We start from the raw sequence: 25,065 nt of genomic DNA on the forward strand, positions 1-25,065 counted from the left end.
TATTTTATTCGTTTGAAAATATGCCATATGGTACGTTTTACATCTTGCGTTTGAACTTGTCTATTCTCGCATGCGTTTTGGACTTCAACTCGTTATATTTTCGTTACATGGTGCGCGTGAATTTTATTGCATGCTAAAATTATTTCTTCAACGCTGCTGAAGAGGTTTAACCTCAAACATTGCAACTTACAGAGGAACTGTCAATACAGTTTTATCTTTCAGGGAAGGTGTGTGGACTGATAAAGGAATTTTTTATGATACGTATGTATCGTAATTTGTCTGATTATATATTCGTTCTGAAACAAAATGTCATTGACTTAACGAACAAAGGAAGGTACTGGCACTTGCTATATAATTTTTTTTTTCAGGTAAGGTTCACTTTTGGACTTGGATCTTTAAAATTGTTCAACAATTTGTGCCAATCCTGTTGTAAAACAAACAAAATAATTGTTAAAATGGCTTGTTATTTTGCTAGTACATGAGTCAGATGCGTGCTTGCCGGCAAAGCTGTGCATAAACCAGAGACGAACAGAGCAGCACGGAGTGAAACACACACGTGCCGGGGTTCGGCCCCACACGTCCACACGGAGACGCGAGGTCTGTGTCTTTGTGCGCGGGACAGAAATATGCATGTAGATTTGTACGTTTACATCGAAACAGCCGTATCACTACAAAATATTGTTCGCAGTAACACTGGGTTCGGATTCTTACCCTTTGTGTGGTCCCAATACCTCCGATAGATGGTGATTTGTAAACCGTTCCCTGAATAACTTTCCAATATCAACTGCGCACATCAATAAGCATGATAAAAAATTAAATTATTGAATATTCGATTAGTTTTTAGATGATTAAAAAATTAATGCTTGAATGGACCATCGATTAAAATATAATATTACGCGCCAATTTTCGTAAGAAATAGTCAGTATGATCTCGAAAAATGTGTTTCATATACGCAAAAATAACCATAGCTATGTGTTGTACAAATTTACAGGATCTTTCTTGTAGTGTTACAAAACATTTCTTGGCAACTGGTTTCCAAAGGAATCTTTTTAAAAAGTGCAGAGAATGTTTTTTTTTTTTTTTGTTTTTTGTGGCACGCTTTGCAACGCGGAGTTCTACGAACTTATTACACGTAACCTACGTCGTTCGGACGCTAAAGGTCCGAAGTACCGATGAACGTCCGAAGACCTTTGGAATGTTGTAACTCCCACGCGTTGTGCGGGCGAAGACATCGCAGCTCAGACTTTGTTCAGTGACGTGATCCGAGAAGGCGGGGCGTCGCTTAGACCCAGGGACCCATGTACCCTCCCCCCCTCACCGCGTGCACTACTTTTAAAACATCAAAATTGAAAGGAAAAAAAGAGCAAGTCTTTCGGTTCTCGCCAGAGATAACCTCGGCAAAGAGCAAATTCCTGAGTTCTCATGTTGTAAATACTTACACTTATAATAGGAAACGCGGACTCTTTAATGCCGAGAATGATAAATATACACAAATTGAGTTTTCAAATACATTTCTTGACTATTGAATTATTCGATTTACAGACCGAAATTTTAAACTATATAATGAAACGGCTCCAATAATAGCGAAATGAGTTTAAAAAAAAACTTAAACTTTTAACCTGATTAACGACAAGGAATTTTATTAAAATACTACCCATCTTTTTAAAATTCACTAAACGGTAAATTTTCCCTATGGCTTTGTGAACTTTGGTTCACATCATCCGTCACAGATGGCAGCACCGTGGTTACACATTTACGTTCCATGGCTACCTCTAGACTCATGAAATTACGCCTACCAAATGTACAACTAGAGCTAAGATGTTACACATCAAACAGATTTGTCCTCTTTGTTTCGTTGTTTTAAGAGCAGGTTTTGTCTCACTGATTTCAGTCCTTATTTACATATGCTACAGGATTGCTCCCAAATTCAACTGCCAGAGTGAAGTCTGTGTGGATGACAAACCAAACTGATTGTATCAGGCAGATTGTGGCATTTGTCTGCTAGGAACACAATCCCTTGCGACAAGTCAGACTACCAAAGAGACGGTGGGTGGAAACAAGACCTTGCAGGGTGGCTTCCAAATGGGGAGCCCGTTTCTTCTCTAGGCTCCCCATGCGGAGGCTATCCGGGGGTTTCTCCGGGGTCGCGGAGTTTTGAAGAAATATTTATTTAAAATTTTTTAAGATAACTGTAGACATATTATGGATCTCATGTTGCATATCCACCGAGAAAAGTTACATAAAAAATGTGAGCTAGTCTTAAAGTACTCGCCAGCATTCTCTCGTATTCCCATGGCCCGTTCCTTGTGTTCCCAAGGCCCGTTCCTTGTGTTCCCATGGCCCGTTCCTTGGCTTCCCATGGCCCGTTCCTTGTGTTCCCAAGGCCCGTTCCTTGTGTTCCCATGGCCCGTTCCTTGTGTTCCCATGGCCCGTTCCTTGTGTTCCCATGGCCCGTTCCTTGGCTTCCCATGGCCCGTTCCTTGTGTTCCCATGGCCCGTTCCTTGGATTCCCATGGCCCGTTCCTTGTGTTCCCATGACCCATTCCTTGGCTTCCCATGGCCCGTTCCTTGTGTTCCCAAGGCCCGTTCCTTGTGTTCCCATGGCCCGTTCCTTGGCTTCCCATGGCCCGTTCCTTGTGTTCCCATGGCCCGTTCCTTGGATTCCCAAGGCCCGTTCCTTGTGTTCCCATGACCCATTCCTTGTCTTCCCATGGCCCGTTCCTTGTGTTCCCAAGGCCCGTTCCTTGTGTTCCCATGGCCCATTCCTTGGCTTCCCATGGCCCATTCCTTGGCTTCCCATAGCCCGTTCCTTGGCTTCCCATGGCCCGTTCCTTGTGTTCCCAAGGCCCGTTCCTTGTGTTCCCAAGGCCCGTTCCTTATGTTCCCATGGCCCATTACTTGGCTTCCCATGGCCCTGTCCTTGTGTTCCCAAGGCCCGTTCCTTGTGTTCCCAAGGCCCGTTCCTTGTGTTCCCAAGGCCCGTTCCTTGGCTTCCCATGGCCCGTTCCTTGTGTTCCCATGGCCCGTTCCTTGACATCCCATGCCCCGTTCCTTGTGTTCCCATGGCCCGTTCCTTGTATTCCCATGGCCCGTTCCTTGGATTCCCATGGCCCGTTCCTTGTGTTCCCATGGCCCGTTCCTTGTGTTCCCAAGGCCCGATCCTTGGCTTCCCATGGCCCATTCCTTGGCTTCCCATGGCCCGTTCCTTGTGTTCCCATGGCCCATTCCTTGTATTCCCATGACCCATTCCTTGTGTTCCCAAGGCCCGTTCCTTGTGTTCCCATGGCCCATTCCTTTGCTTCCCATGGCCCATTCCTTGGCTTCCCATAGCCCGTTCCTTGGCTTCCCATGGCCCGTTCCTTGTGTTCCCAAGGCCCGTTCCTTGTGTTCCCAAGGCCCGTTCCTTGTGTTCCCATGGCCCATAACTTGGCTTCCCATGGCCCTGTCCTTGTGTTCCCAAGGCCCGTTCCTTGTCTTCCCATGGCCCGTTCCTTGGATTCCCATGGCCCGTTCCTTGTGTTCCCATGGCCCGTTCCTTGTGTTCCCATGGCCCATTCCTTGTCTTCCCATGGCCCGTTCCTTGTGTTCCCATGGACCGTTCCTTGGATTCCCATGGCCCGTTTCTTGTGTTCCCATGGCCCGTTCCTTGTGTTCCCATGGCCCTTTCCTTGTCTTCCCATGGCCCGTTCCTTGGCTTCCCATGGCCCGTTCCTTGTGTTCCCATGGCCCGTTCCTTGTCTTCCCATGGCCCGTTCCTTGGATTCCCATGGCCCGTTCCTTGGCTTCCCATGGCCCGTTCCTTGTCTTCCCATGGCCCGTTCCTTGTCTTCCCATGGCCCGTTCCTTGTGTTCCCATGGCCCATTCCTTGGCTTCCCATGGCCCGTTTCTTGTCTTCCCATGGCCCGTTCCTTGTCTTCCCATGGCCCGTTCCTTGGATTCCCATGGCCCGTTCCTTGTGTTCCCATGGCCCGTTCCTTGTGTTCCCATGGCCCATTCCTTGTCTTCCCATGGCCCGTTCCTTGTGTTCCCATGGCCCGTTCCTTGGATTCCCATGGCCCGTTTCTTGTGTTCCCATGGCCTGTTCCTTGTGTTCCCATGGCCCGTTCCTTGTCTTCCCATGGCCCGTTCCTTGGCTTCCCATGGCCCGTTCCTTGTGTTCCCATGGCCCGTTCCTTGTCTTCCCATGGCCCGTTCCTTGGATTCCCATGGCCTGTTCCTTGGCTTCCCATGGCCCGTTCCTTGTCTTCCCATGGCCCGTTCCTTGGCTTCCCATGGCCCGTTCCTTGGCTTCCCATGACCCGTCCTTGTGTTCCCATGGCCCGTTCCTTGGCTTCCCATGGCCCGTCCTTGGATTCCCATGGCCCGTTATTTGGCTTCCCATGGCCCGTTCCATGGCTTCCCATGGCCCATCCTTGTGTTCCCAAAGCCCGTTCCTTGTCTTCCCATGACCCGTTCCTTGTGTTCCCATGGCCCGTTCCTTGTCTTCCCATGACCCGTTACTTGTGTTCCCATGGCCCATTCCTTGGCTTCCCATGGCCCGTTCCTTGTCTTCCCCTGGCCCGTTCCTTGAATACCCATGGCCCGTTCCTTGTGTTCCCATGGCCCATTCCTTGGCTTTCCATGGCCCGTTCCTTGTATTCCCATGGCCCGTTCCTTGTGATCCCAAGGCCCGTTCCTTGTGTTCCCAAGGCCCGTTCCTTGGATTCCCATGGCCCGTTCCTTGTGTTCCCATGGCCCGTTCCTTGTGTTCCCATGGCCCATTCCTTGTCTTCCAATGGCCCGGTCCTTGTGTTCCAATGGCCCGTTCCTTGTCTTCCCATGGCCCATTCCTTGTGTTCCCATGGCCCATTCCTTGGCTGCCCATGGCCCATTCCTTGTCTTCCCATGGCCCGTTCCTTGTCTTCCCATGGCCCGTTTCTTGGATTCCCATGGCCCGTTCCTTGTGTTCCCATGGCCCGTTACTTGTGTTCCCATGGCCCATTCCTTGTCTTCCCATGGCCCGTTCCTTGTGTTCCCATGGCCCGTTCCTTGCCTTCCCATGGCCCGTTCCTTGTGTTCCCATGGCCCATTCCTTGGGTTCCCATGGCCCCTTTCCTTGGCTTCCCATGGCCCTTTCCTTGTCTTCCCATGGCCCATTCCTTGGATTCCCATGGCCCGTTCCTTGTGTTCCCATGGCCCTTTCCTTGTGTTCCCAAGGCCCGTTCCTTGGCTTCCCATGGCCCGTTCCTTGTGTTCCCATGGCCCGTTCCTTGTCATCCCATGGCCCGTTCCTTGTCTTCCCATGGCCCGTTCCTTGGATTCCCATGGCCCGTTCCTTGGCTTCCCCTGTCCCGTTCCTTGGCTTCCCATGGCCCGTTCAATGTGTTCTCAAGGCCCGTTCCTTGGCTTCCCATGGCCTGTTCCTTGTCTTCCCATGGCCCGATCCTTGGATTTCCATGGCCCGTTCCTTGGCTTCCCCTGTCCCGTTCCTTGGCTTCCCATGGCCCGTTCCTTGTCTTCCCATGGAACATTCTTTGGCTTCCCATGACCCGTTCCTTGTCTTCCCATGGCCCGTTCCTTGTGTTCCCATGGCCCGTTCCTTGTCTTCCCATGACCCGTTCCTTGGCTTCCCATGGCCCGTTCCTTGTCTTCCCATGGCCCGTTCCTTGTGTTCCCATGGCCCGTTCCTTGTCTTCCCATGACCCGTTCCTTGGCTTACCATGGCTCGTTCCATGTGTTCCCATGGCCCGTTCCTTGTGTTCCCATGGCCCGTTCCTTGGCTTCCCATGGCCCGTTCTTTGTGTTCCTAAGGCCCGTTCCTTGTGTTCCCATGGCCCGTTCCTTGTCTTCCCATGGCCCGTTCCTCGGCTTCCCATGGCCCGTTCCTTGGATTCCCATGGCCCGTTCCTTGTCTTCCCATGGCCCGTTCCTTTGCTTCCCATGGCCCGTCCTTGTGTTCCCATAGCCTGTTCCTTGTCTTCCCATGGCCCATTCCTTGTCTTCCCATGGCCCGTTCCTTGGATTCCCATGGCCCGTTTCTTGGCTTCCCATGGCCCGTTCCTTGGCTTCCCATGGCCCGTATATGTGTTCCCTTGGCCCGTTCTTTGGCTTACCATGGCCCGTTCCTTGTGTTCCCAAGGCCCGTTCCTTGTGTTCCCATGGCCCGTTCCTTGTCTTCCCATGGCCCGTTACTTGGCTTCCCATGGCCAGTTCCTTGTCTTCCCATGGCCCGTTCCCCATGTTCCCATGGCCCGTTCCTTGGCTTCCCATGGCCCGTTTCTTGTCTTCCCATGGCCCGTTCCTTGTCTTCCCTTGGCCTGTTCCTTGGATTCCCATGGCCCGTTCCTTGTGTTCCCATGGCCCGTTCCTTGTGTTCCCATGGCCCATTCCTTGTCTTCCCATGGCCCGTTCCTTGTGTTCCCATGGCCCGTTCCTTGGATTCCCATGGCCCGTTTCTTGTGTTCCCATGGCCCGTTCCTTGTGTTCCCATGGCCCGTTCCTCGTGTTCCCATGGCCCGTTCCTTGTCTTCCCATGGCCCGTTCCTCGTGTTCCCATGGCCCGTTCCTTGTGTTCCCATGGCTTGGTCCTTGTGTTCCCATGGCCCGTTCCTTGTCTTCCCATGGCCCGTTCCTTGTGTTCCTATGGCCCTTTCCTTGGCTTCCAATGGCCCGTTCCTTGTCGTCCCATGGCCCGTCCTTGTCTTCCCATGGCCCGTTTCTTGTCTTCCCATGTCCCGTTCCTTGTGTTCACTATGGCTTGTTCCTTGTCTTCCCATGGCCCGTTCCTTGGCTTCCCATGGCCAGTTCCTTGTCTTCCTATGGCCCGTTTCCCATGTTCTAATGGCCCGTTCCTTGTCTTTCCATGGCCCGTTCCTTGGCTTTCCATGGCCAGTTCCTTGTTTTCCCATGGCCCGTTCCCCTTGTTCACATGGCCCGTTCCTTGGCTTACCAGGGCCCGTTCCTTGTGTTCATACGGCCCGTTCCTTGTGTTCCCATGGCCCGTTCTTTGTGTTCCCATGGCCCGTTCCTCGTGTTCCCATGGCCCGTTCCTTGGTATCCCATGTCCCGTTCATTGTGTTCCCATGGCATGTTCCTTGTGTTCCCATGGCCCATTCCTTGGCTTCCCATTGCCCGTTCCTTGTGTTCCCATGGCCCGTTCCTTGTGTTTTCCAATGGCCCGTTCCTTTACCTTCCCATGGCCCGTTCCTTGTCTTCCCATGGCCCGTTCCTTGTCTTCCCATGGCCCGTTCCTTGTCTTCCCATGGCCTTTTCCTTGTCTTCCCATGGCCCGTTCCTTGTGTTCCCATGGCCCGTTCCTTGTCTTCCCATGGCCTGTTCCTTGTCTTCCCATGGCCTGTTCCTTATCATCCCATGATCCGTTCCTTGTCTTCCCATGGCCCGTTTCTTGGCTTCCCATGGCCCGTTCCTTGTCTTCCCATGGCCTTTTCCTTGTCTTCCCATGGCCCGTTCCTTGTGTTCCAATGGCCTGTTCCTTGTCTTCCCATGGCCTTTTCCTTGTCTTCCCATGGCCCGTTACTTGGCTTCCTATGGCCCTTTACTTGTGTTCCAATGGCCCGTTCCTTGTCTTCCCATGGCCCGTTCCTTGTCTTCCCATGGCCCGTTCCTTGTCTTCCCATGGCCCGTTCCTTGTCTTCCCATGGCCTGTTCCTTGTGTTCCCATGGCCCGTTCCTTGTGTTCCAATGGCCCGTTTCTTGTCTTCCCATGGCCCGTTCCTTGTGTTCCCATGGCCCGTTCCTTGTCTTCCCATGGCCCGTTTCTTGTCTTCCCATAGCCCGTTCCTTGTGTACCATGGCCCGTTCCTTGGCTTCCCATGGCCCATTCCTTGTGTTCCCATGGCCCGTTCCTTGTCTTCCCATGGTCCGTTCCTTGTCTTCCCATGGCCCGTTCCTTGTCTTCCCATGGCCCGTTCCTTGTCTTCCCATGGCCTGTTCCTTGTGTTCCCATGGCCCGTTCCTTGTCTTCCCATGGATTGTTCCTTGGCTTCCCATGGCCCATTCCTTGTTTACCCATGACCCGTTCCTTGTCTTCCCATGGCCCGTTCCTTGGCTTCCCATGGCCCGTTCCTTGGCTTCGTCACATTCACGAGGTAAGGCCCATACCAAATGACATATCCCCAGAGCTAAGATGTTACACGTAAAAAATTATACCTAGTGAATTTTCAACGGGGCTAGGTTCAACAGGGGTGGGGGGATGTAAACCCTACACAGGTAAGTAAAATTAATCCTAGTAGAAACATTATTAAAATCAGAAATTTAGAATGACCCTGAGTTATACAAATGGTACATATTCAAATACATACTATTGCGTGGACGAAATAAAGGAAGAACTTTTTTTTAATTTACTGAATTTTTAAATTTACTGAAATGCATTTTGATTTTTTGCTCGCACATCGAATCTTTCGAATACTGGTCTCTACCCCTGGTCTCTGCCACTGGTCTCTGCCACTGGTCACTGCCACTGGTCACTGCCACTGGTCACTGCCACTGGCCACTGTCTTGTCACAGTTTTATTATGTTTGTTTTTGGTGTAGACTGTCTCCTTACTCTTATATGTAATTATTTTTGTTTACGAACGCGGGAGACAAGCCTCGACGCGCATCAGTTACCTGAGTGTCCTGGCGGCCCCGCACGGCCAATTACGTAACACGCGCATACCTTCGGGGATTATAGCGGACAGTCTCGGCCCCCCCCCCCTGCACCTGCGTCCTCCTTCCTCTGCGTTGTCATCCATCCCTTTGCGGACTGGGAATTCCGCGAGCTTATTGAGGCTGCCGCGTGGATTGGCATGAATAAGCACCGTTATTCTGGATGCTTCGTGTGTCGGGTCGGCTCGGGATGACGCGACAAGTCACAACCACTCCAGTGGGTTCCAGAAAGACGACCACGGGTATAAAAGCAGCGAGGCCGGCCCCCGCGGGAGTTCCAACAGGCGAGAGAGTGAAGTGATAGTTCGGCGAGCGAGCGCGACCGAGTGGCGCGAAAATATTTGTGTGGACAGGGGTGAGGTGAGAGGCTAACCACTGTCGAGCCTAGCTACAGCGAGGACTGGACAGATACTAAGTGATTAATGAACAGACATTAAGTGTGGTGATTTAATTAGCAATGTAAATATTGGCAGCAATTAAAACTGTATAAAATTAATAGGGCTATCATTACGAATATGTTTTTCCCACTCGTAAAAATATTCTTCAAAATACTCTGTCTGTTGATGTGGAAGAATGTCATACGAGAGGGAAATTAAATGCAATCTTCTTTACCGTATCCGGAGTTTCTTCTGTAAACCATGTCATCACGTGCCCCATCACACTGGAAGCTATATTCTGAGTGAGGTCGAAGACAGTCAGCTGTCTTTGTCTTCTAGTATTGCGTTCCTTGAGGTGTGAAGGAGACCTGAGCCCATCTCATCGGAACCTCTTCCCAGGCGTGGATGGTTCCTGTCAGTGTTCTGTGGCGTGGATGGTTCCTGTCAGTGTTCTGTGGCGTGGATGGTTCCTGTCAGTGTTCTGTGGCGTGGATGGTTCCTGTCAGTGTTCTGTGGCGTGGATGGTTCCTGTCAGTGTTCTGTGGCGTGGATGGTTCCTGTCAGTGTTCTGTGGCGTGGATGGTTCCTGTCAGTGTTCTGTGGCGTGGATGGTTCCTGTCAGTGTTCTGTGGCGTGGATGGTTCCTGTCAGTGTTCTGTGGCGTGGATGGTTCCTGTCAGTGTTCTGTGGCGTGGATGGTTCCTGTCAGTGTTCTGTGGCGCAGATGGTTCCTGTCAGTGTTCTGTGGCGTGTATGGTTCCTGTCAGTGTTCTGTGGCGTGGATGGTTCCTGTCAGTGTTCTGTGGCGTGGATGGTTCCTGTCAGTGTTCTGTGGCGTGGATGGTTCCTGTCAGTGTTCTGTGGCGTGGATGGTTCCTGTCAGTGTTCTGTGGCGCAGATGGTTCCTGTCAGTGTTCTGTGGCGTGTATGGTTCCTGTCAGTGTTCTGTGGCGTGGATGGTTCCTGTCAGTGTTCTGTGGCGTGGATGGTTCCTGTCAGTGTTCTGTGGCGTGGATGGTTCCTGTCAGTGTTCTGTGGCGTGGATGGTTCCTGTCAGTGTTCTGTGGCGCAGATGGTTCCTGTCAGTGTTCTGTGGCGTGGATGGTTCCTGTCAGTGTTCTGTGGCGCAGATGGTTCCTGTCAGTGTTCTGTGGTGTGGATGGTTCCTGTCAGTGTTCTGTGGCGTGTATGGTTCCTGTCAGTGTTCTGTGGCGTGGATGGTTCCTGTCAGTGTTCTGTGGCGTGGATGGTTCCTGTCAGTGTTCTGTGGCGTGGATGGTTCCTGTCAGTGTTCTGTGGCGTGGATGGTTCCTGTCAGTGTTCTGTGGCGCAGATGGTTCCTGTCAGTGTTCTGTGGCGTGGATGGTTCCTGTCAGTGTTCTGTGGCGTGGATGGTTCCTGTCAGTGTTCTGTGGCGTGGATGGTTCCTGTCAGTGTTCTGTGGCGTGGATGGTTCCTGTCAGTGTTCTGTGGCGTGGATGGTCCCTGTCAGTGTTCTGTGGCGTGGATGGTTCCTGTCAGTGTTCTGTGGCGTGGATGGTTCCTGTCAGTGTTCTGTGGCGTGGATGGTTCCTGTCAGTGTTCTGTGGCGTGGATGGTTCCTGTCAGTGTTCTGTGGCGCAGATGGTTCCTGTCAGTGTTCTGTGGCGTGGATGGTTCCTGTCAGTGTTCTGTGGCGTGGATGGTTCCTGTCAGTGTTCTGTGGCGTGGATGGTTCCTGTCAGTGTTCTGTGGCGTGGATGGTTCCTGTCAGTGTTCTGTGGCGTGGATGGTTCCTGTCAGTGTTCTGTGGCGTGGATGGTTCCTGTCAGTGTTCTGTGGCGTGGATGGTTCCTGTCAGTGTTCTGTGGCGTGGATGGTCCCTGTCAGTGTTCTGTGGCGCAGATGGTTCCTGTCAGTGTTCTGTGGCGTGGATGGTCCCTGTCAGTGTTCTGTGACGCAGATGGTTCCTGTCAGTGTTCTGTGGCGTGTATGGTTCCTGTCAGTGTTCTGTGCCGTGTATGGTTCCTGTCAGTGTTCTGTGGCGTGGATGGTTCCTGTCAGTGTTCTGTGGCGTGGATGGTTCCTGTCAGTGTTCTGTGGCGTGGATGGTTCCTGTCAGTGTTCTGTGGCGTGGATGGTTCCTGTCAGTGTTCTGTGGCGTGGATGGTTCCTGTCAGTGTTCTGTGGCTGATGCGAGTGTCCCTGCGACTGTAGTATTACGTCAGTGCAGTTTCCTACTGTAGCATGCAAGCTGGCGGGAAGTAACACTGTTCTTGGACAAATGAAGAGGGAGGACATTGTGATGCCTTAGAAGAGCTTTTATAGCGGAGCGAAATTTCGCACGATATATAATGGAATAGCGAAATATTGTAATGATGGAAAAAAAAATTACCAGATAACCACAATCAAAAACAGGAATTGTGTTAACGAGAAATAGTTTTGTGCAATGTTTATCTCGTGGAAAAATCCTTATTTATGGAGACCGGAAAAATTCACTGATTAATTTCAGGATATGCTAAAAATTTTATATACATTTCGCTATTGATGAGAAAACCTTCGACCAAAGCAGTATCGAACAAATTGAGACGACTCACAAGTCAACAGCTGTTGTAAATAGTACTGTGTAGTCTAACCTGAAGGTCATTGAAACCCGTGAATATGTAAATGTAAACGTGGAAAACGATGGGAAGCGGGTGAGAGACGTACTTTCACTCCCTTACCCCCTGGATTTAATTTCGTAGGTAAGGGGGGGGGGGCTGCCCCCCTGTACACCCCCTTCCTGCTGACATAGCCCTGCGGTCTGGCCGGCCATGCTGGGGGGTAGCCCTACCAGTTGTGGCAACCATTAGAAAATAAAATATACTTGTTAGTTTCTTTGTAGTTTCCTGTAGATTGGTTTGACTTTTAACTTATGCACTGCCAACCGTGTGATTAAATCATATTTTTGTCTTTATGTCAAGGGCTGCTTCCTGCATTCCTTTTTTTTAGGTGGAAAATAACGTAGAGCATACATCTGTATCCGGTTTCTGAACCTTATACGGAGGTTTTAAAGGAATATTTGACTAAAATAATTTTTGGTATTTTACTTTTTTTTTTTTTTTTGGGGATTGTCAATTTGAGTTTCGTTGTATAACTCATAGCTTTTTTTGACGCGATAACGTCTTATAAATCGATGAACACCGGCTGCACGCACGAAAAAGCATGAGCAATGACTCATTGACACGTTCCTCCTGAGCCGATAGTGCAAGAACCCTGCCAACCACCGTGCGAGAAAATCTTCTATATATCAAACAGGTTAAGGCGGGCTTTTAAACTAATTGTTCGTGATTATATTTAAACAAGTTATTTAAATTAAATTTGCAAAAACTATAAATAATATTTGAAAATTAAAAATAATGAAATTTTTCATCAATGTTTTCTTATGACGTTATCACGTAAAATTATCGTTCTTTTTTTGTCTTTATTTTAATCAAACAAGGACTGTACTGTCATTTTTATTTGTCCCTTGTGTAGTGGAAGTCAGTAGGCTCGGCGGACTGCCCTCCTTATAGCCTACATCTGTGATGATAAGACGTATTGGCGCGGCAGGGAGATAAGGGCGACGCTCGCTGCATGTCTGGAGCAGTTCTCTCGCGAAGCTGTGCGTGTGTGCCCGGGAAGGCGTGTTGCCGCCCGCGCCGCGATAAGCCGGTGATAAGGAGCCAGCTCGGGCCGGCGGGGCGAGGCAAGAAGGTGGCAGGCGCAGAGTCCACGCCTCCAGATGACAGACGCTGTTATCAGGGCGCTGACCCCCGGCGACGTGAACCACGGCAGGAGCGCGACAGACAACAGTGCTAGATATTCGCTCGCGAGACGTCACCGGCCCTGCGACTTGAACACGTGAAACAGTAGAGAACACGATTTATTCACCCCGGGCTTCTTACATTTATCACGCAAACAAAATAAATTGTCAATAATTTTATTTAAAAAAAAAATGGGGGTTGTCTGTAAAGTCGGTTTACGGACAATAATGTTACGTGATAACGTCATAAGAAAAATTGACGAAAAATTGCATACTTTTTAATTTTCGAATATTATTTTACATTTTTTTGCAAAATTTAATTTAAATAATTTGTTAAAATATAATCACGAACAATTATTTTAAAAAGCCCGCCTTAACCTGTTTGATATTATAGAAGATTTTCTCGCACGGTGTTTGGCCGGTTCTTGCACGCTCGGCTCAGGTGGAACGTGACAAATTTTCGTGCGTGCAGCCGGCGTTCATCGATTTATTAGACGTTGTCACGTCAAAAAGTTATTTTCAGTGTTAAAAGTTCCACAAGTGTGAACATGGCGCACATAATGTGAAGAACATCGCGCGCTTCTGGGCACCTAACGTCTGCTTCTTTAAAGGTTTTCTGAAACTCAAGCCAAGAACTGCAAGAAGGTTGGAAGTTGTAGAATTTCTGCGTTGCGTTGTTGCACGTGCTGGTACTGCACACCGTGGCCGCTGGACTATCTGCGTGTAGAGGTGCTTGCGGGGTCGGTGAACCCGGCCGGCGGCAGTTAGGCCCCACGCGCGTGGTTCAGCCGCCAGGGGCTAGGGAAGCCTTCATTTCACAGACGAGAGAGCCACACCCGAAGTTCCCCGAAGTTCATGCTCGCTTTTTTTTCGTTCTATCTCATTGCATAAACCAGTGTGGCATTAAATTTTGCGGTCGATTAGGATAGGTTAGCTACATTATAAATACTTTAAAACATTTTGGATGGTTGGTTATATTAGATAAGTATAGCTACATTAAAAAAACTGTAAAATCATTTTATGATTGCTTAGCAAATAACTTTTTAATATGTAGCTATCCAGGACTAGGAAACCGTTTACATGATTTCACAGTATCTTTAATGTAGCTATCCTAACCAAATCAACCGTCCACAATGTTTTAAAGTATTTATAATGTAGCTAACCTAACCTAATTGACCATTAGTTATCATGAGTTACAATGAACAAAAAAAAAACCGAAGATGCACGATCGGGCGTTTGGCTCTCTTGTCTGTGAAAAGTTGGCTTCCCCAGGGGTGACAGTGGCTATCACACATTTAGCTCGCCGAGTTATAGATATGAATTACCTTCAATAATACCAAAAACAAGTTTTATTTTAAAAAAAATTTCAAAGCAGTCATGAGGACTGCCGATAGAAGTGAAAACTTAAAACTATAAACAAACAGTTGTTATTTTTGGATATACAAATGAATTGTTTGATCTTAAACTAAAACTTGGAAATCAAAGTAACTACTTATTATTAATATTAATAGTAGAATTAAGAAAATACAAATATAATTTGAAATAAATACTAAATTTGTAAAATATAATTGTGTAACATAAGAAGATATTTTTTTGATAAAAATCAGAGACTTTTTCGCAATTTTTACGAAATAAAATATTATCACACAACAAATTTGTTTTTATCACGTTCGTAAAATAACTCCTAAATTACTATAAAATACGCATTGCATAGTAATTGTAGGTATTAAAAAAGATAATGATGTTCTTAATGTTTAGGTTATATTGCTACAAAGACTCCGTTTTCTTCGTTATTCAAACTATATATCTATATGAGAATATTAATATATTTTATACTCACTTTTTACTGCACAGTAATCGTAAACTTAAAATTTAAAATGAAAATTGAACAAAAACACAATTTCAACACTAATAAGAACAGATATAGTGTTATTAACACGTCACGTGACCATGTCGATGACGACTTACATGAATTTACTACCTATCCAAACCTTCCCATAGAAGTTTTCACTTCAAATAAAATTAAGTAAAAAAAAATTTTAATTTTAAATATTTCCAGATATATTTTTGGATAATAATAACGTATATTCAAGATGGTGGCCAAAATTCCAAATGGCAGAATCTGCGTTTATAATTAAAAGTTATTGTCATCAGAACTAAACGAGTATCTAATATTTCAGCTCTAGTTCAAGCGAAAGTGGTTTGAATTTAACTTGCAAGATTTGAACTAAACAGAAAACAAAAATGTGAAGTTAAAAAAATAAAAGCTTGTAAAAAAGCAGTTGCGCTTATTGTTGGGAAACAATAACTGTGCAATCATCGCCTGTACACAATCAGGTTTATTTCGAGTGCTCATTGGTTGATAACAAGGTCACGTCCTATAACCGGGTTACATGTGACTGGGTACCACTCCTCCTTGTTTACAACTGGCTCAGAGTTGTCAGGGGCGTGTCCAGAGCTCTGTGGTCCACCGCGAGAGAGATCTATATGTGCTTCAAGTCTATCTTGTTACCCAATGAATCCGCGAAATCATCGTGGCCCTAAAAAAAAAATTGTTTGTCTGTAAAGTCGGTCATAACAAAACATTGATTAAATGATTGCATACTTTTATGAATAAAATTGAATCAATTTTATTTTAATAATAAAAGAATAAATACTTGAAATTATACTAGTAATCAGATTTTTAAAATGCAAGAATAATTAACCTTTATTGCCGAAATTGTTGTAATAAGCAATGAAAATCACATTAATTTTTCACTTCACTTTATAACCAGTCGACGAAACAGTTCACGTGTAGATGTAAGTTGTGTGCTGCCGCTGTCTTTCTTCTCCTCGGACGCATAGGCCAATCGAGTGGAAGAGAGATAGATGCGGCGCAAGCGTACAATGAGCGTAACGGGACACAGCGTAACGGAACAATGTGCGTAACGGGACACTTTTTCGTGCGTACAGCCAGCGTTCATCGATTTATTAGTTGTTGTGACGTCAAAGACGAGCTAGGCGGCGCAGTGGCGACACATCGGAGGGACTAGGTCACTCGCTGCTGGTCACAGTTCTCCGAGAGGCACCGAGTGGTTGCTCGCCCCACGCCTGTATCCCCCTCCCACCAGGCATTGCATCGGGCCAGGTGGTCCGGGGCCTCTGAGGCCACCACTCGCGCTATAAGGGAAACTCCACACTTCAATAATACCCTTGAACTTTCTTACCGTTCGATCGATTTTATTTGAATTTCAAAATAGAAAACACTTTCTTTTTTTGTTTCCACATGAACAAAAATTACCAAACTGTAGCATCGCTTCCCTAGCGCTTGCTGCGAGGGCGAGGAGTGGGGCGCTCAATATTCCTCCTCTTCTTGTTCGCCATCGAGCCCCGGGCCTCTATCTTTTTCGCCTCGTCTCGCCCCGCCGGCTGTACAGAGGTTCTATAGTAGAAGCAACGACAGTGGAGACAAACGAACCACGCCGCGGTAGGCTGGTCGTCCCCCGAAAGGAAGACGCCAAAGAGTGCATAAGTATACAGAAATGTCACTCCCAGGTTAAAAATAATTCCTTTTTTTTTCTCCTCAGAAATCGGTCATTAATGATTCTCACACTACCCACCATACTGAATAAAACCAAAGAAATTTAGTTTTGTCCCAAATCATATCAAGCTCTAGATTATAATTAGAAATCTTCGGGTTCATTATTTGGGTTTATTTATACATTTATACGTTTTATTAAAAGATCATCTAATTTGTATTTTAGTGTCTTGATATTTATGACATAAAAATTAAGTATTTTTATAAGATTTTATTAGAAACGGAAGGTGGTGTTTATTGGTGGCCTAGAACTATGTTGGATTAACCAAGTTGTTTCACAATACATAACCACTGTTGGTCCGTGAAAATCGCGATATTAATTTACATAAATGCCTATCTTATGCAATACACATAAAATGGTTTTATCTGAAGTGGTAGCTACAAACACAGCAATACGCAAATAGGAATGTGCAACTAACTTAGTGCCTTCAAGAATAAACTGATTCTTTGGAGTACACCTGGTCACACTAAAATTAACAGAAATGTTATTTAAACATAAACGATTATTTTACATTTAGGCGTTACACATTATTTGATAGTTATGCATCCTACGTATTATTGAAGTGAATATTCTTTGCTTAGGGGCTACAATTTTCGAGTGTTACGAAAATTCCCACCGTATGAATAGTTTGGTGCGTGGTGGGAGAACCGGTAGAGGAGGAGACAGCAAGGGGGGGGGGGAGGTAGAAAGACGTAACATGATCGCATATTTGCACACTTGCATACTTGCGCAATAGCATAGTTTAGCGCTCGCATACTTCCCTTTTTTTATCTGCGATCTCAGCCAAAGATAATTATGTTTCCGATACTTTATAGCTAGAGACCGGAAAATTTCGCGGATTCATTCGGCGATAGGCTAGAAGTCAAATACATATACCTTTTAGATGATTTTGCTATTGGCTCACTGTTCATCTGGACGAATCTCAACCAATTATAAACCTCCAACCAAAGAAGGATCGAATCACAGACAGACCAGCTGAGACGACTTACAAGTCAGCAGCCAATGAACAGGCGTTATTTGTCCGAGTGTACAGGGGAATATGCAGTCTATCCTAGAGGTCATCGAAAGCGCGAATTTTTCCGGTCCCTAGTTATAGCATAGAAAGCAAGTTTCACTTCCGTCGTGCGAGGAATACACGCGCATACCTTTGGTTTTTTTTTTTTAATTTACGTATTAGACAGACATACACAAAACCCAACTATCTTTTAAAGAGTGCTATTCCAAAAGAACAAGGACTCCAACCTGACGGGGTAACATTTTGTTTCTTTTTGATTCGCACCTTTATTTTAAAAAAAAACATTTGTAAAGTGGTTTCTTCAACACTTGGATGTCGTACGAGTCAAAATAGCTGTGTTAAAGAAAGTAAGATCACAGTTTGTCCACGAGTCACATTATTGTAGATTATTCTGAGCGTGAATGACGCTGTGATGTTGGTAGGCCTGCCCGGCAGGTGCCGTAACGACCGGAGCGCGCGGGAGCTGGTGTGCATGTTGAACAGTTCTGAGGGAAAGCCGTCGGGTCACCGGAGGCGAGGAAAGTGACCTCCCAGACTGCCGCGGCCGGCGTCGGAGCAGCGCTTCAGCGGGGAGTGGCCACCGCCGTCAGACGTGAGACCACGAATAACTAGAGACCGGAAACATTCGTGGGTTAATGACCTCTAGGATGGACTCCATAGTTCTACGTACACTCGGTCAAATGCCACCCACTCATTGGCTGCTGTCTTGTGAGACGTCCCAACGTTGCAGCCTGTGATTCGTATAAAGCTTTGGTCGGGCGTTTCTCATTATTGGCTCAGAGCCATCCAGGTGAGTTGTGAGCCAATAGCAGAGGCAGCACAGAGGTATAACTATTAGTATTTTAGCCTATCGCGAAATGAATTCGCGAATTTTTCCGGTCTGTATAAATTACTAGCTGAAGTACCAGCGTTGCCCGGGCTAATCCACGCTGGGACCTGACTCTCGGAAGGCCTCCCTCTCAGCTCGGAAGTGCCCAGTTTCCAGTCTGAAGAACATATACTTGATAAACGCAACATTTTCAAGAGGCGAAGAATGCATCAACACTGCAATAGCCGTTGCCTTGGAGACGAAGGAAGCCATGAGGATTTTGGACCAATAAAGGGAATTTTTTTTTTGTTTTTAATCCCCCCCGAACCCCCCTCCACCCTTCATTAGGAGATGAATTTTCAAAAATAATGAAACACGTTCTATTTTACTTCTTTTGAAGATTATATTTACAAAATTTCATCTACGTAACTTTAAAAAAAAAAATTATTTTTCATGCAAACTTTACCACCCCTTTTCCCCCCTCTAGGGATGAAAATTCAAAAACCTTCTTCTTATTGCACCTCTAGAGTACTAAAGGAATATTTCCTCCAAATTTCAAAACTGTAGGTGCACCGTGGTTCTGCGTTGTCAGTCTGTCACGGTACTGTTTCAAAGTAAATAAGTTTATAAGAAGTAGGTACTCAGTATTATCCCGGGGGAAAAAACGTATTTAATCTATGCAAAAATAACCAAAGCAAAGTGTTATACAAAGTTAATATATCTTTCTTGTTGTATTACAAATCATGTTTTGGCAACTGGTTTCCAAAGGAATCATTTTTTTTAAGTGCAGATTTTTTGGTACCACAGATCACAACACCCTAAATTGTCTCCAAATAACAATGTTGTATCATGCTCGGTTTTCCGGTTGCTTGTATTTCTAAACGACCATGATTTATCAACTGTCTGCTACAGTTTACCCAGTATACAAGTACATTACTTGACAGAATAATGTGAGGCTTTAAGCCGTCAATCCACACAAATTATTCCAATAAACGAGATAAATTACATTAATTTCCCGATAACTTTAATCCAGCCAACCATTTAGGAGAATTTCCCTGGGAACTGATGTAAGAATATTCAGCTGTCAAACTGAACACGGTGATGAAGTCACTGCCAGATATGCAGTCGCTACTACCCATAACTCATCGCTACTCACTTGACTGATGTTTTTTTACGGTGATGGTTATCTTAACCTTTCTTAGATTACATCCACGTTTCTCCTCCCCCTCGCTCGCGTACGCCCTTGAACCCAGGAGGAGTTGAGATCGAACCCACAACCCTCACTCACGTCAGTCGTGTCAGTGTCAGCTCAGACGCAGGGCCTCTCAGTTCCAGGTGACGTAGCGCTGTCCAAGAAAGTCATTTAGAATTTAATAAAAAAAAATACCAATGCAGCTATACTTGTCGGCTAGAGGTGAAATTTTAGGGAGAACAACAATTATTTCTGGGATTATTGGCGTAGCCAAAGTATACTTGAGCACATATATAGAGTGTCCAAAATTCACGCAAGAAGTGATTTTGATAGAAAATTAAAAAGTGTAATCATTGCTCAAAGTGAAAACGCGTTGTGTAGCGCTCCATTTTTACTAGCCCTGAACTGTCAGCGGTGTCGCTGTTTTTTTTTTTCTCGTTCGTTGGCACCACTTTACCGCACAAACAGCGCTCAATTTAAAATATTGCGTGAGTTTCGGGACAACCTATACTGACGACCCCGAGTCCAATCACGAGCAACTGCCGCGGGACGTGACCAATGAGCGCCGGCCTGCAGTGCGATGGTTCGCGAGCTGCCCGCCAGGTGGGGCGCTACTCACTACTCACTACTCACTACTCACCGGGACAGTAGCACCAGCATCCTCGCCATGGCAGCAGCCAGCCGTGCAGCCGCGCGCTCTCGCCTCACGACTTGATCCGGCCCTGCCACTCGCCTCTTCTGTCTCTCTCTCCCCCGGTCCAGCTGCTTCGTGGCCGCTCGGGGCCGCTCGGCCGTTTCCGCCGAACTCCGGCCGCGCCCCACACGAGCTTCAAGCAGATTTGATTAACTCAAAGCGGACCACGAGTCCAAGTGCCCAGCCCCCCCCCCCCCCCTCATGGTAGACTCTCTTCTACTCTGTCCAACACTTCATCCAGACCATCCTCTGTCTCCTGTGTTCTCCTGCACGTAATGCATGCCATGCCAATTTGCATCCCGCATGAATGCGCCCAGTGTCTATGCAGGTTTTACCTGGGCCAAACCTATATCTAGTTATAGTATAGATTTAAGAGTGAGGGGAGTTGGTCATGGCGCCAATCGCTGCCATGGCTGGCCAATCCCCTCCTAGCACACGATGCATGCGACCCTCTCCTTGCATGGCTAATCCCAGCATGACTAGGCGTATAGGCTTCGGCCTGAAACGCACCTAGGTCCCTCCCTAACCCGGACCCCTCCAAAATACACTTAGTTTTAGTTAGGTTAGGAAAAAATCTATCTTCAAGCAGATATCCTCTTTCTTCCCTTATTCCCTCGGAGAACACGAGCCACACTTGAGCTGCCGGTTGCGCTTCTTCAACAGACGCACCGTGAATAATGTTCGCAGGCTTTCACGGCCATTGTCTGAAGTAGCTTGGCTTCCGGGTTGTAGCCGCGTAGCTTGGCGAATAATTCAACCGACGTTCCGGTCGACATTGCAGTCGCCATCAACAGGGAGCACCAGTAGTTAACTAACTGCTATCTGATGATGGCGACTGCAATTTTCGCCCGAAAAGTCGGTTGAAATTATTCGCCAAGGACGCGGCTACAACCCGGAAGCCAAGCTACTTCAAACGCGCTGTGGTTGGCCGACTTGACTGGCCACACCGAGAGGAGACCCCAGTTCCGCCGTAGCGGCCTGGCGAGAAGATCTTTACAAATGACTTGTATGCACATTGCGCAGTGCAGCAAGTTTCTCTAGCTTATCGACCTGCTAATTCAAATAGGCCAGAAGCACACGCAGGAGTATGGTCGGCCCCCTAGGGTTCTCTGCTTGTTGTGTCAGGGCTGACTGCCTATGTCTAGAGACCGGAAAAATTCGCGAATTCATTTCGCGATAGGCTAAAATACAAATAGTTATACCTCAGTGCTGCCTCTGCTATTGGCTCGCAACTCACCTGGATGACTCTGGGCCAATGAGAAACACCCGACCAAAGCTTTATCGAATCACAGGCTGCTAAGTTGGGACGTCTCACAAGACAGCAGCCAATGAGTGGGTGACATTTGACCGAGTGTACGTAGAACTATGGAGTTCATCCTAGAGGTTATTGAACCCGCGAATTTTTTCGGTCTCTACTCATCTCTACTAGCGACTCGAACGCTTGGAATACAAGCTATCCACGCAGCGCGAACTTGTGGCGGGCAGGCGCGTGCAGGTTCGTGCAGAACACGAGGAGTTAGCTCCGCCCAGGGGCGGGGCCTGCCTTGACACGTGCAGCACAGGCCAGCACAGAACAACACAAGTTGCAGAGAGGCTTAGTGGACTACAATAACTAGAGACAGGAACAAGACGATGTCAAAGGAGCGCTAGACACTATAGCGGGTTTTGAGGAAATTCCAGCTACAGCAAGAATATTGATACGCCATGTACTGCAGATGTGGAAGAAAGATAATCTTGATGATATTAAGTTAATCTCAAGACCTTTGTTAAGCATTTTATCCAAGATGCAAGAAGATAAGATGCGAATAAAATATAATAAAATTGAATCATTTTTATTGAATTATCACTATTATGTATGGATACAAAGTAGGAGTGAAATGAAATTTACAATTGAATTGATAAAGTTACTTTTATTTGCACTCATTAATTCAAATATGTTTATTACTTTAACGAATAGATTATTTTGACTATAACTTTTATACATGTTTGCTATTTAACTTCTTCCAATCTGTGTTATTCTGTTAAGGATAGGACGATGATAGGAAAAGTAGGAAACGAATGGGAGTGTTTCAAGTTTAATGTGCCTCGAAAACGTCAAATCGATGGTTGTTCCAATCAAGTGTAAGAGAGATAGATGCGGCGCCATAGGCGTGCGCACGGTAGGTGCCACAGGTGCCTTGGCACCACCATTAGGGTTAAAGTTATTTTATTTTTTACAAGCAGAAATAATACGAGGGTTATTTTTTTTTTTCAAACTCCGATCGGCTGTAATAATTCATCATTGGTGTTGAAGCGTCGTCCTCCAAGCCACTTTTTCAACGTGGGGAAAAGGTGATAGTCACTCGGTGCCAAATCCGGACTGTTAGGAGGGTGATCAAACACTTCCCATCTTCAACTGAGGTGTGAGTTGGCCGCTCCACATGGTTGGTGTAAGGGGGTTAACACTACGAGACGTGTCGATTCGTGTAAGAGCGATTAGGGTATCGATTAATGGGCATGCCATGGAGAAATGAAACTGTAATCACACTGCAGGGCACTGTTAAAACGTGGCTGAATAGGCAGGAGGCATCATTTTATGCAGAGGGTATTGGAAAGCTGGTGCATCAGTACGACAAATGCCTCAATCTGCACTGTGATTATGTGGAAAAATAGAGTAAAGATGTACGTTTCTTTTGAGATTAAAATAATTTCCCAATTCATTCTCGTTTTTTTATTACAGCCGATCGGAGGTTGAAAAAAAATAACCCTCGTACATACTTACAAAAATCCGTATTATTTCCCAAAAAAATATGTTTTCCAATCGTATCGAGTTACAGATATGTGCTCATAACACTATCAGTATATCAATTATCAATAGAACCAACTATACACACGGAAACAAGCCAGTTGCAATTACTTGTGTTGTACACGCGGGCCGCGGCTACGAAACTTCTGAAATGTAAATACTTCTCCTAGTTCTCCTCGAATTACATAGAATGCACGCTCGGTGTCCACTGTTCACTCCACTCGGCAGGCGCACGGAATAATAGCCGCCGTACGCCTGGTAGCACTACTGTGTAGTGTTTACTCTTACTGTTTACTCATCAGTTTACTGTTCTAATGAGTACACGAGTACAGCCTGTGTTTGTTAAGTGGATCACTCATTGATTAATTATTTTATTTTTACTAGTTGACAGTTGTTATGGTTCGTTAATTTCTGTATATATCTGTCTGTATGATGTATAAATGGGTGATTAAAATTAAAAAGCCGGGTCCCGAAAATGATTACTCAATGACTTATATGCAGTCGCCGACAAAACATTTTTGTTGTATTCCAAAAGTTAAAACTTTTGCCCACTCTTATTTGTGTATTTTTATTATTTTAATATTTTACATATTTGAGGTATGTTACAAAAACTCCCTTGACTTGTTGATTTTAAAACTTAACATTTGAGAATGTTTTTTCTAGCATTTATTTGGCGTCTTCAGAAAACATGTAGGCTAAGTACGGTTTTTCAAAGCCACCAGCATGAATTCCGTGCAAACAATTTGTGCAATTTACTTTATGGCTCAACAAAGCTTAAAACTGTAAATGGTTTAGTAATTTTCCTGGCGATTAAACGTTCAAAGCCATAATTTGTCATAAAAAATGTTAAAATTTTTACATCTGTATATTTAATTTTTTTGTTCGGAAACACCTTAAATAGCACCATTTTGTGCTTTCAAATCCCAATTTTTCCGGGGGAGAACCCCCCCACCCCCCGCTTTAGGCTTGGGTATGTGAATAATAGGGCTGTTGTGTAATCTGGCACCACCACTACTGAAGTCCTGCGCACGCCTATGTGCGGCGCAAGCGTACAATGAGCGTAACGGGACAAAGCGTAACGGGACAAAGAGTCATCCTTTTTTGTGCGTGCATCCGGCGTTCATCGATTTATTAGACGTTGTCACGTCAAAATAATAAAATGTTTGTACCGGACCCTCCCCTCCACTACGCCGCTGACGTGACGTCACGTGTAGTTTCCGGAGTGCTAGGTCGCGCGCTGCGCGGTGTTCACAACATTGGGTGATGGAGGGGAGAGATCTATCATCCCTACCAACAAAAGGGAAGATTTCGAAAGCAAACAGCGGCCAAAGTGGTTCTATGCCCCCCTTCCCCGAAATGAAATAATGCGTACGCTGCATGAACACGCGCGCACGATTAAAACGGAACGAATCTCTACACTTCGCGCTGCGTCCATGCTTCCCTTCGACGGGACAGAATCACTGGTCGCCAGTTCGAATAGCAATCTGTCAAAAATAAAAATGTCAGTTGGGACCGGCTGTAGAGCTGTAAACAATCCCCGCGTCATGTTTATTACCAGTCGGTGTGTTCACATGCCAGATTAGTTGTATTTCTCTCATTATCTGAACTTGTTGACAGTTCTGCGGCTGTTATCGTGGTATTTGTTAATCTCCGCGGTGGGGGGCATGTTTTCGTACAACTGTTCGAAAACATTTAATGTAATTTACGTTATTTTTATCAAGAGTGTTGCTACACAAAACATGAGCTCAATATCATTGCTGGCTTCACTACGCAATGTCAGTGCAAAGTCTCAACTCTCAGTGGTCTTTCATCTACACATTCAGTAGTTCCAGACATATTTCACAAATTGTCTACCTTTACTGTTCCAATCTTGCTAATTGAACCAACTCTACTGTTTCCCTGAAAAACCGCCACTGCTTTTGTGTTGTATGTTAAGGGATACCGCCTGGTCAGGGGCGTATCTGTGTCGGCGAGGCGGAACTGGCTGGTGCTTCCAGCGCGGTGTCTCCTCTGAGCTGGCGTGCAGTCTTCTCCCAGTGCATGGGAGTAGGTGTATATAGTTCGTCCTGGGACACCGGAGGTAGGAGGGGGAGCCAGGGAGTCACGGCGGCCATCTTGGATTACATCACTTCCGGAGGCCATCTTGGATTATATCACTTCCGGCGGCCATTTTGGATTTGACCTTGACCTTTCACCCTGGCTGCCAT

The 25,065-nt window shown here is 46.5% G+C and overlaps 1 protein-coding gene across 1 annotated transcript in view; it reads right to left on the reverse strand.

Moving 5' to 3' along the window:
- Window positions 1-20,195, reverse strand: part of LOC134528540 (phosphoenolpyruvate carboxykinase [GTP], mitochondrial-like) — a 59,153-nt gene extending 38,958 nt beyond the window's left edge. Inside the window, exon 1 of the mRNA XM_063362258.1 lies at window positions 20,020-20,195. Coding sequence (XP_063218328.1) covers window positions 20,020-20,048 — 29 coding nt within the window. The 5' untranslated portion in view covers window positions 20,049-20,195. The remainder of the gene's footprint in view (window positions 1-20,019) is intronic.
- Window positions 20,196-25,065: the final 4,870 nt, after the last annotated feature.

The sequence above is a fragment of the Bacillus rossius genome, chromosome 1, assembly GCF_032445375.1.
Source record: "Bacillus rossius redtenbacheri isolate Brsri chromosome 1, Brsri_v3, whole genome shotgun sequence".
Taxonomy (NCBI): domain Eukaryota; kingdom Metazoa; phylum Arthropoda; class Insecta; order Phasmatodea; family Bacillidae; genus Bacillus; species Bacillus rossius.